At 35.9% G+C, this 12,227-nt stretch overlaps 1 protein-coding gene across 11 annotated transcripts in view; it reads right to left on the reverse strand.

Annotated features, from left to right (window-relative positions):
- The window catches only part of KMT2C (lysine methyltransferase 2C), a 313,148-nt gene that overhangs the window by 45,378 nt on the left and 255,543 nt on the right, over positions 1–12,227 (reverse strand). For all 11 annotated transcript variants that reach the window (XM_023727962.1, XM_023727957.1, XM_023727958.1 and 8 more), the window contains 4 exons: positions 12,131–12,209; positions 10,543–10,606; positions 8,463–8,695; positions 3,346–5,055 (listed from right to left, as the gene is read on the reverse strand). In XM_023727962.1, coding sequence (XP_023583730.1) covers positions 3,346–5,055; positions 8,463–8,695; positions 10,543–10,606; positions 12,131–12,209 — 2,086 coding nt within the window. The remainder of the gene's footprint in view (positions 1–3,345; positions 5,056–8,462; positions 8,696–10,542; positions 10,607–12,130; positions 12,210–12,227) is intronic.

The raw sequence follows: 12,227 nt of genomic DNA on the forward strand, positions 1-12,227 counted from the left end.
AATGCACCCATAAAGAGACAGATTGACAGAATGGATAAAAAAACAAGAACCGTCAATATGCTGTCTACAAGAGACACACCTTAGAAACAAAGACATAAACATATTAAAAATCAAAGGATGGAAAAAAATATATCAAGCAAACAGCTACCAAAAAAGAGCTGCAGTGGCCATATGAATCTCAGATAAAATAGACTTTAAAACAAAATCCACCATAACAGACAAGGAAGGACATTACATAATGATTAAAGGGACAATCCACCATCAGGACACAATCATAATAAATATCTATACACCCAATGACTGGGCTCCAAAATACATAAAACAAACTCTAACAGCAATGAAAAGAGAAACTGACAGTTCCACAATAATAGTAGGAGACTTCAACACAACACTCTTGGTAAAGAACAGAACATCTAGGAAGAAACTCAACAAAGATACAGAAGACCTAAAGGGCACGATCAGCCAACTTGACCTCCTAGACATATACAGAACACTCCACGCACCCAACAATAGCAAAGTACACATTCTTTTCCAATGCATATGGAACATTCTCCACAATATACCACAGCTTAGGCCACAAAGCAATCCAAAACATCGAGATAATACAAAGCATCCTCTCTGATCATGCCATGAAAGTAGAAACCAATAACAGGAAGAGCAAGGAAAAAAAAAAAAATCAAACACACAGAAACTGAATAACACCTTGCTTAAAAACCACTGGGTAACAGAATAAATCAAAGATGGAATAAAAAAACTCCTAGGATCAAATGAGAATGAAAACATATCATACCAAAACCTTTGGGATACAGCAAAAGCAGTGCTCAGAGGTCAATTTATAGCAGTAGATCCACATATCAAAAAAGAAGAAAGGGACAAAATCAAAACAGAGGAGAAATAAATGAAATACAGAATAGAAAAACAAGAGAAAGAATCAACAAAACCAGAAGATGGTTCTTTGAAAGGATCAACAAAATTTGCAAAACACTGGCCAAACTGACAAAAGAAAACAGGAGAGGATGAAAATAACTCAAATAAGAAATGAAATGGGGGACATTAAACAGGATCATAATAGAGTACTATAAAAAACTATACTTCAACAAATTTAAAAACCTAGAGGAAATGGACAAATTTCTGGAAAGACACTACCTACCTAAACTAACACAAACTGAGGTTGAAAATCTGAATAGACTCATAACAAGAGAAGAGACTGAAAAGGTAATTTAAAAAACTCCTAACAACAACAAAAAAAGCCCTGGCCCAGATGGCTTCACTGGAGAATTCTACCTAACATTCAGAGAAAAGCTTGCACCAGTACTACTCAAACTATTTCAGAACACAGAAAAGGAAGGGATACTTCCAAATTCATTCCATGAAGACAGCATAATCCTGATACTAAAACCAGGCATAGCTATCACAAAAAGAAGAAAAAAATAAAACTACAGACCAATATCTCTCATGAATATAGATGCAAAAATTCTCAACAAAATTCTAGCCAATAGAATTCAGCATCGTATCAAAAAATAATACACCACGACCAAGTAGGATTCAAACCAAGTATGCAAGGATGGTTCAACATTAGAAAAATCAATCAATGTAATCCACCACATAAACACAACAAAAGAATCACATGATCATTTCAATTGACGCAAAAAAGGCATTCAATAAAGTCTAACACCCATTCCTGATAAAAACTCTCAATAAAATAAGTATAGAAGGGAAATTCCTCAACATAATAAAGGGCATCTATACAAAACCAATAGCCAACATCATTGTTAACACAGAGAAGCTGAAAACATTTCCCCTGAAAACAGGAACAAGATAAGAATGCCCTTTACCACCACTCCTAATTAACCTAGTGCTGGAAGTCCTAGCTAGAGCAATAAGGCAAGAAAAAGAAATACAGGGCATCCAAATTTGTAAAGAAGAAGTAAAACTGTCCCTATTTGCGGATGATATGATACTATACATAGAGAACCCAAAAGACTCCACAAGAAAACTACTGGAACTAACAGAAAGATTCAGCAGAGTAGCAGGATACAAAATAAACACACAAAAATCATATATTTAAGACTGGCCGAGTTGAGAAAAGTATCTTGGAGAAGATAATTCCAGAACTGAGTTTTAAAAACAAAAAGATGTTGGCCAGATGTATAAAAAGAAGGAGAGCAAGGCAGGCAGAGACGGCAGCACATGGCCATATATGACAGGGTCAACTCAGAAGATATTCAGGGAATTGCAAGTAGTTCAGCATTCCTAGGGGCATAGGATGCAATGGAGAAAGAGGCTAGAGACTGAGCTGGACACTCAGGTATATTTCCTGGTGACAAATATGATTGAAAAAGCTTAACCACTGAAACTTACAAAAATTACAAAAATCTGTCTGGTCAAAACACTCACTCTCTAGTGTATGTTAAAGAGACAAGTAAGAGAAAACAAAAAGGAACAGATCTTATTTGGACAACTAAATACCACTCTACCCCTATTCAATTAAAAAATGAAAACGATAAAGTCTAATTTGAGAAGCACTGTGGTTTTTGAAAGATAAGGAGGCAATATGCCACAAGAGCTAACAAGCAGACCAATTCCTTTGACCTTTAGAAACCCCAGTTTAGGAAATATCTCAAGGAAATTTAACTGAAGCGGGTGTGTGTGTGGCGGAATCTTGTAAAAGTGTATTTATAATTAACCTTTTTCATACATAGGAAAAAGTAAAAGCAAACCCTGTGTTTCCTATCTTAAAGATTAAGCAAACTATGGTAATATTATGATGACATATTCTATAGCTATAAAAATTATACAGATAGAATACTGATACATGGAAAGCTACAAGGACAAAATAGTATCCACATATAAGATTACAAATGTATAACATTCAGAATTAATATATTATAACACAAGGGATTCTCAATATAGGTTATCTCTGAGGCTATCTAAGGGTATTAACGGGGATACATGAGCTATTTTCTGTATTTCAAAGAGCTTATTGGAAATTACTCTTATTTATAATAAAGATACACAGACTAATCATTCACTTTCTCTGCTTTGCTTAGATCAACTCAGGGGGAGTAGTAACCAGTTAATAGGCACATGCTACATACAGAATGCATTACATGTTCTTAGTTTAAAAATGTGTATATAGTGAACAGATTATTACTTAATATAGTTTATGGTTATAACTCAAAACATGGGGTCCATGGAGGCAGCAACAACATAAAAAATGGTCATTTAGAGTAAAAAGATTACAAAATAGTATTAAAATTAATATAGGTGTTGGCACTTAATCTGCTGTAACTATAATTTAAAATAAAACAAAACAAAAAAGTTGTTTTCACGATTCAAACTTACCAATCCTTCAGCTGGGTTCTGCTTCTCAACTAGTTTCTTATCCTTTGCACAGTCGCCTTCGGAACAAAAACTGCCTTCAGGTTTCTGATTTATAAGGGAAGATGACTTTTTATTTTTCAACAAGTGTTTCAGAAGTTCATTCCCTGCATCTCCTTTGGCAGCAGGGCCCCCAACAGGACGAGGAGGGCTCTGTGCTGAGGAGACAGGATGGGCTACAGTTTTTTCTTCCACCTTATTACTGGTTTCTTCCTCCAACTTAGGCTCGTCTCGGCCAGGGCACTGCTCTGTTTCAGCCTGTTCTAGTTTTACCTCTTCAATTTTGGCAGGGGTTTCCACGGACAGCTTATCCATCTCTGGATTTGCATGAGTCTGTTGATTCGGAGTTCCTTGTGAACAATCACTAATGGGCAGTTTGTTTTCTGATTCTGTGCACAGCTGGCTGGCTGCTGCATTAGGGGTTGTTGGACCTGCTGGTTCCACTGACTCTTGTTCTGCTTGCTGAGGAAGCTCACTGGGTGTGTTCACTGTAGGAGTAGAGGTAGTTTCTGAGATGCTTGGAGTCGGTGGAGCAGTTACATCTGAATGGGGAGTTGATGGTGCCTTGGTAGATTCTGCATCATCATCTTTTTTCTTTTTTCTTGTTCTTTTCTTTTTCCCTTTTTCTTCTGGGATTATGTCAGAATACAACTGAATGAGAGACTGGTTTGACGCCGGGTAACTCTGTCCATGGGTTACAGCAGCTTCTTGGCCACATGGAAGACCACTATTAGCTACTGGAGGTGCTGCTGGTAATGCAGGTGTAAAAGGAGGCCTCACCTGGGACTGCTGGAAGCTGATGCCAGAAAGACTTCCATGCATCTGCTTAACAGAAGGGAAATTCGGACTTCCCCCAGGAATTGACAGTGAATCAGGAACAAATGCGGGAGGCCCTACCTGTCTTCGCTCATTTGTTTGCATGAAAGTATGGGTAGGAGGAGAATTCATAGATCCTTGTTGTATATTCTGCTGCTGTAAAACCTGCCCCATTTGCTGTTGGTGTTGTGGAGACTGCTGAAGGGGTCTTGGAGGTTGCATAAAATCACAAGGTAAGTCAGAACTATAGAATGGAATCTGGGACACAGATGCCCTACTACTGAGCTCTGAGCCCATCATGCCATGCTGTTCCATTTCCATCCTCTGCTGCAAAGCTCTCTGTCTATCTACTTCCTGCATGAGTTGGATTCGCTGTCTTTCCTGCTGTTCTCGTAAACGTTCCTTACGTTCCCGTTCTTGAAAGCTTTCACTAAAGGGGTTATTGTCATCAAATTCTACCCGTGGTGGTGGTCCACTCTGTGGATTTGCATTTGACACTGTCCCTGGGGCTGGTGTGCAAGTTTTTATTGGTAACTGGGCAATTGGGGCTGGAATCCTAGGCGGATTGAGGGGCAGGTGAGCGGGAGCATTGGTAGGCTGCCATCCAGGTAAACTGGGCATTCTGGCAGGGCTGCTATGGCCAGGAATGACTGCTGTGTGTTGCTGGTGCTGTAGCTGCTGTGGCACCATGGGGAAGCTGGGCTGACTAACGGAGGGTGGAGTGGTTCCTGGAACAAGAGATGGCTGGGGCTGGACACCGGGCATAATGGTAGGTGGGGCCATGGCACACTGCTGCTGCTGCTGTTTGATGCGATAATCTTCAATCAGCTCCGCATGCTCTTTCTGTTGTTTACGAATCTGGAATAATAAAATTAATCATTACCTATTTACATATACTATAGGTACCAAACTAAAATACTGGCTGATGATAATGGAAAAGGTTATATATAGAAGGCAATTAAACTCTCGAAGGAAAATATTTTGTGTAGGCAATAGCAAAATCACAAAAAAATGGACTGATAGATCTTAGCCAAAATATCTCGTCCTCTATATTTTTTAACAATAGGATTTTTCTAAAGGCATCTGTAAGACTTCTTTAAAAGTGAAACACCAAAAACATAAATTCCAAAACCACTCTTCTGGAGTAAAAAATATTAAGAACATCTTACTGTTGAAGTCACACACTATTTAAACTACACACTCAAAAGTAGGATGAAACAATAAACAAAAACTACATAGGAAGCAATTAATTGTGATGCCTTAGAAGTGACATTAATACATAAGATTAGAATAACTGTGAGATTTAACTCCCTTAAGCACTTAAATATGTTAAGATTTCATTTTTTAAATATTCAAAATTGCACCTAATATTTCAAAATAAGGTAAATAAATAGCTACTTCATTAGCACATATACCCACTCCTCCCCTAGGTTAAAAAGACCAGATTTGTAAAACTCTTTGAATTTAATGAGTAACATACTCAAGTTATAATTTCTGAAATCTACATAAACTCTGAGGTAATATTTTGAATAGTTCTAGATAAAAACCAAATCCATTGCTGTTGAGTCAATTCTAACTCACAGCAACCCTACAGGACAGAACAGAACTGCCTCATAGGGTTTCCAAGGAGCGGCTGGTGGAGTCGAACTGCCAGCCTTTTGGTTAGCAGCTGAGTTAACCATTGCGCCTAGGCTCCTAAAATAATGACTGACTTGTGTTGGTTAATTCATTCAAAAAAACTTTGAGCCCCTAATGTGTGCCAGCTACTATATACCAAATAACAATAAAAATGCAATCCATGTCCTTGAAGAACTCATTATCTTACTTAGGGAGGTAGGGTAGGAAGTGATACACTATGATAGACAAATCTTTCAAAGCCATTTAATTTTTGGATAATTATTATATTATACTGGACTCAGTGGTTCTAATAGTTTTTCAATTTATTTTCTTGGGTTTCCCAGGCAGACTAGCAATATTCTCTGTAAATAATGGTGTTTGGACTCCTCTCTGGTACTTTACTGGCCAGAACTGAGGAATTACCATTTGATCAGTAGAGCAATTAAATGATAAAAATATTTTTAAAAGAGTATTTACCTATGACAAACATGGGCCCAGAGAATGAATTTAAAGAGAAAATAAACCTCTCATTCTGGAATAGTCCTAGTTTTAAACAATAGGAATTACACGATAATCACCTTACTGTTGGTATGTTATTGTAGTAGCCCAAAGATAAGACATCTGAGTCCAATTATTAGCTATGAGTGAACATGTCACCTACCCTCTAAAATGACTTAGCAGTTTCTTTATTTGTAAGATGGTGGTAATACCAACTACTTCAGAAGCTTGCAGAGAAGATGAAATAAGATAATGTATGTGAAGGTGCTTACTAAAGTGTTCTATACATAGAAAGCACTCAAATTATATTGAGTCAATCTACTCTGAATCCCACTCTTTCTAGTATTAACATTTTTTTAAATTTTATTTTTAAAATTAAAATACAGCAAAATTGACTTTTTTTTGGTGTACAAATTCTATGAATTGTACACATGTAAAGTTTTGAGTAGCCATCACCAAAATCAGGATACAGAAGAGTTCTTTCACCTCAGAAAACTCCCTAATGCTGCCTCTTATCCCCTCATCTCTAACCCTTGACAACCACTAACCTACTCTCCATCTCTATAATTTTGTCACTTTAAGTATGTTATGAAAATAGAATCATACAGAATATAACCATTTGGGATTGGCTTCTTTTACTCAGCACAATGCTCTTGAGATCCATCCAGGTTGTTGCATGTATCAACAGCATGTTCTTTTCTGCTGCTAAGTAGTATTCCATTGTATGGATGTTAAGTTTATTGGTGGTACATCCACCAACATTTACCAGTGAAGGACATTTGGGTTGTTTCCAGTTTTGGGTGACTCTGAATAGAGCTGCTATAAACATTCATGCACAGGTTTTTGTGTGAACCTAAGTGTCTTAGGCTGGATTCTCTAGAGAAGCAAAACCAGTGAAGTGTATTTATGTATATACATAGAGAGAGATTTATCTCAAGGAAATGGCTCATGTGGTTGTAGACACTGGCAAGTGTGTGGGTCAGGCGTCAGGATGGGGGCTTCTCTTGATTCATGTAGCTGCAGGGGCTGACAAACCCAAGATCAGCAGGTAATACAGCAGCTGGCTCAAGTTTCAAGAAATAGAGGTCAGATGATGATGAGCCGGATGCAGGATCCAGAGGAAGTGAGTGAGCTTTGCCAGAACATCCATATATATATTGAACGCAGGCCACATCCCTGAGGAAACTCCCCTTACAACTGACTAGTTGATCACATCAGATCATATCAGGGAAGTGATTACATTACATCACAGAATGGAGGATAACTATATCATCATATAAATGCCAAACCACTGAGAATTATGCCCCGGCCAAGTTGACGCACAACCTTAATCAGCACACAAAGTTTTTAATTCACTTGGGTAAATACTGGGATGTGGCAATGAACCCATTTTGAAGGCTATTTTATTTTAAAGAAAAATTATAAATGTTACTTCTTTTTAAGTGTAACCGTTAATTTCAGTTTCAAAATTTTTAGAAACAACCACTTTATAATGGAAGATAACAACAAAATGGTTTCATTTTTCAGGAGGAAGTCCTTTACATAAGATATACCAATGTTTTTTAAGATCAAAACATTTAGAAGGGAGGGGAAAAAAAGCATTCCATGAAAAACAACCAGAATGGCTCAAATACTGTTGTGAACTCCACTAGAAACTAGGGAGAAAAAGGACGTGGTAAAGAAAAGGTCAACTACAAGTGAGAAGATACTTCTTGAGGTCCTGATTCTTGTTTCCACCTAAACCCAGGATTTCACCTTGAGCTCTGTCCTCAGGGAAGTTAAAGACTCTCAAATGATGTAGTAACATGGTCACTCCACAGTGATTTCTTGGTGCAGGGGAAATAACTGAATATCCTTAACTATACCAGCGTTGCTAAACAGTATGGAAATCATTCTTCTAAATCAGAATTATGAGAGTTAATGTCTTCAATGGCATTCATTAAGTACATGCTGTGTGACTACTATTCTAGGAAAGGACTGGGGCTGTTATTCCTTCAGTTAATAATAGGTCTCAGACTTGTCCCTTTTTGGCAGTGTACTTTCTGTATGCTGTTTGACACTAATCATCAATTCTATATCATTAATGAATGGCACTCAAAAAAAATTCTACTCATTAATTATTGATGGTTTCTATTTTGCACACTTATTACCTGTTCCAGCTGTTTCTGAACCATGCTTTGCTGCTCAGTAACATGCTTGAGTTGTTCTGCATCCTCCTCTGGAAACTCACGCCCAGCTTTCTTGGCAGTACGTTGCTTAGCTGAAAGGGCCTTCTTAGATTTTCTGTGTGCACCAATTTGTTCTTCAAGATATTTCTGCTGCATCTGAAGAAGCTGTTGGGTCTCCTGAAGCCATTCTTCATACTGTTTACGTTGTGAGTCATCTAAAGAAATAATTTAAAATTCATCTATGTTAATTTTCTAAAGGTTCCATCCAACACTATAAAAGTTAACACAAATTCATTTTTTAAGGAAATGCAGTTGCACTATAACCTTTGAATAGATAATTTAAAGATACTGTATTAAATATTAGACCAATATGTAACTATAAAGTAGTAGACTTTAAAAAAGTAATTTTGAAAGCCAAAGAATGCATATTCTTAGGACACTTTTTATAAATACTATAATCCAATCTTAGAAAAGCAGAAGACTTTTATCTACTGAAATGTTTTTATCTAATGAACTATCAAACATTCTAACCCATAACCCAAACTATTTATTAAGTTATATCATCATTTTATTAATTCAACTTAACAGATTTTGAAGAGACAATTTTCCTCAACAAAAGTGAGACATATCCTATTAAGGCCCAGAGCATGGATTAAGTAATCATTTCCCATGTTAATTTTCCTTAGTTTATAAGGTTTCCCTACTTCTTTATAGTGAAGAAAGGTTCTAAACAGAAAGAAGACAACCCAAAATGTTTTAGAAAGGATTAATGCTAATTCTACGTTTTATTTAGAGGAAATTCGTTAAGTTGACAACATTTGTAATTTTTATCAATTTTATAATTTATAGTTCTATAAACAAGCAAAGAGAGGTAACAATTTATCAAGTAAAATCTTTTTACTTTTATGACTGTCATTAATATCTACACAGATAGTTATCTCACTTCATCTTGTAACATATTCTTTATTCTGTAAGGGCACTTTATTGCACTGATACCAACTCCAAAAAAAACAACAAAAAAAAAGTCACCTTATGGTAGTGAAATTCTGAATATACCTTTCTGACTCACTAAAGACAGATAAATGAATGAATACAATTCTAAGAAGGACATTAGCTGAAAAATAACATCAATGATAACAGACTATTGTCATACATTAAGAATCCAACCAAAGCCAATGGGCACAATAAAGCCAGAAAAAGCCAGTTGGTTACAGTAGTTTCCTTGTTTTTAATGCAAATATGTATATTCAAATTATAATCAATTAATGCAGGGGGATTTGAAAAGGTCAGACTTTGGGTTTGTTCCTAAACCCAGAAGTTCCAGTATATGTATGAACTTGAAATCTAGTCTACTAAATTTGAAGGGCATTTTTCAAGAACAGGCTTTTTCACAAGATTTCAGAAGTTCTGCTTCTGGTAGAATGAGACCTACCGCAAGGAAAGCCTTTCTGGTTTCTGGAACCAGGAGAGCAGAGGTGAGCAAAATGAAAAATAATGGTGAAAAAGAAGTTAGCTAAACAGTCTGAAGATTTCAGAAAGGTTTAGTTTGGGGAGAACTTTAAATACTATCCTGAACCACCTTGGGACCCCTGAAGATAACTAGAAAAGGACTCAACGGCGCATTGCATACTTGACCTTCACACCACGCTGCTAAACCCAACTTATTTCTAAGCATATTTCCTTTGCTTTTCCCATTTAGGGTCCTTGACACTCTAGGAAGACAGTCTTTAGAGGAAAAAGTGGCCCAATTCTATAGACTGTAAAGTGCCCAATCTATATTCAAAAACAACAGCAACAACAATATTGAAGAGAATTGGGAAGATGAATTTTCTATATTAAAATACTCACTCCTAACTATAATTCTTCATGCACAGCAAAAAAAGCAATGAAAATACATGTCTTGACGAAAAGACAGCCTAACAGGGCAGTGATGTTTGGTAAAGATGAGGGCACACAGGCCTAAAATAACACACCTAAACTGACCCCAAGTTTTTAGAAGAATACAAATATAGTGCAAACAAGCAACCCCAGAAATCATAGAACTTATTAGATTTATACTTACTGACAAAGCCTGGACCAAAATTTGGAGGATTAGGCCTAGAAATCTGATGTGTTATACTGCCATCCTAAAATAAGTAAAATTTATAAATATGTTTATTCCACATTTCAGTTAAAGGGGAAAGATAACTAAAAAAAAATAATGAAAAAAAGAAAGAAGGAAAAAGAAATGGGAGGGGAAAAAACCAAACAAACTTTAATTTCCTACAACTAATCTTTAAAGCTTGGATTTTCATTAAAATGTAGAGTGAATTGGAGTAACAATCTAATTTTTGAAAGTTTATAACTATGTCTGAACTATTACATTTTCTAGGTTTCATATCAATAACAATTATATTTACATGATTATTCATTGGAAATATAATTCCAGGGAAAATTAATTATTGCTAATATTAAGTTAAAGATCCATGTCTCTACTTTTTGATGAAGTCTATCTGGTTTCTCCTGCATTTAGACTCGTTTAAATACAGGTTTTAGATCTTATAAAATTCCACTCTACAGCCCAAAGTTATTTATAACAAGAATCAATTTCTCTTGCACACACAAATTATATAAGAAAAATACACAAATTACAAATATTAGTCTTATTTTCTAATTAAATGTCTTGTTTATTCCAGGGTAATTTGAATAGTTATTAATCTCACAATCCCCTGGCAATAGTCTGTTAAGTTTACCTAGTTGTTACGAGTTCTGTTAGACATGAGCTGTCTATAAGTAATGATTAAAAATGGTAACAGCAGCCAGAATGCACTATGTGCAATCCTTATAATACTGCAAAACAGATGGTGTACTATTTGACAGAGCAAAAAACAGAGGTTAAAGAACTTGGCCAACATCACACATTAAATGAACAGCAGAACTGGGATTTTTTTTAAAAACTTGATTATCAGATGGTATCTCTCTTCTTTTAATAATGAAAAGAATGTAATTATCAGCATAGTAAATCTGAAGTATAACTGACAGAGCAAAAAGGGAAATTCCACAGAGACATACAGTAGGTAGCTTTCTGTTTTTTTCTAGACAGATACTGAAAAAAAATAAATAAATCACTGAAGAAAATACTATATGAAATGAGCAATTCCCTGGACATTGCTTGACACTAAGAACACAGTTTATTTAAATATTTACACTTAAACCGGATTACTATAAATGATGAATATTCAAAAAGCTAAATTATTCCAAAGAATAAATAGTAGAACAGGGCTATCTATGTCTGAAGAAAATGATTATAATCATTATTTTCTGTTTATAACACTTTATGTTTTAAACTTCATGAATAAATTCCACAATTCAGGACATGAAAATGTCTTCCTGAAGTTTAAAAACAAAAACCCAAAACACCCTAAGCAATTAGTTTCCCTCCCAGTTATTTTTTAAATATATAGGTCTTTTCAGAAGCTCTTTTCAATTTTTTAAAACTCTGTCTTCCTTAAAATAAATAAAATAAAACACCCACTTCTGTTGAGTCAATAATATATTTGGCAGTGCTCTAAGCCTACCACCACCTTCTAGAAGTGTGGGGCTTCACTATACACTCAAATTTGGTGAGAACCTCAGAGCATTCTAGAGTGACCAGTTACAAGCAGAATTACCTGAGTCATCGCCTGTGGTATGAGACTCTGGCCTTCACTGTTTTGTGCTCCAGCCACTGGCTGACCCATAAACGGGAACCTGCAAAAAGGAGGCACA

This window comes from Trichechus manatus, unplaced genomic scaffold (genome assembly GCF_000243295.1).
Source record: "Trichechus manatus latirostris isolate Lorelei unplaced genomic scaffold, TriManLat1.0 scaffold00020, whole genome shotgun sequence".
NCBI classification, from domain to species: domain Eukaryota; kingdom Metazoa; phylum Chordata; class Mammalia; order Sirenia; family Trichechidae; genus Trichechus; species Trichechus manatus.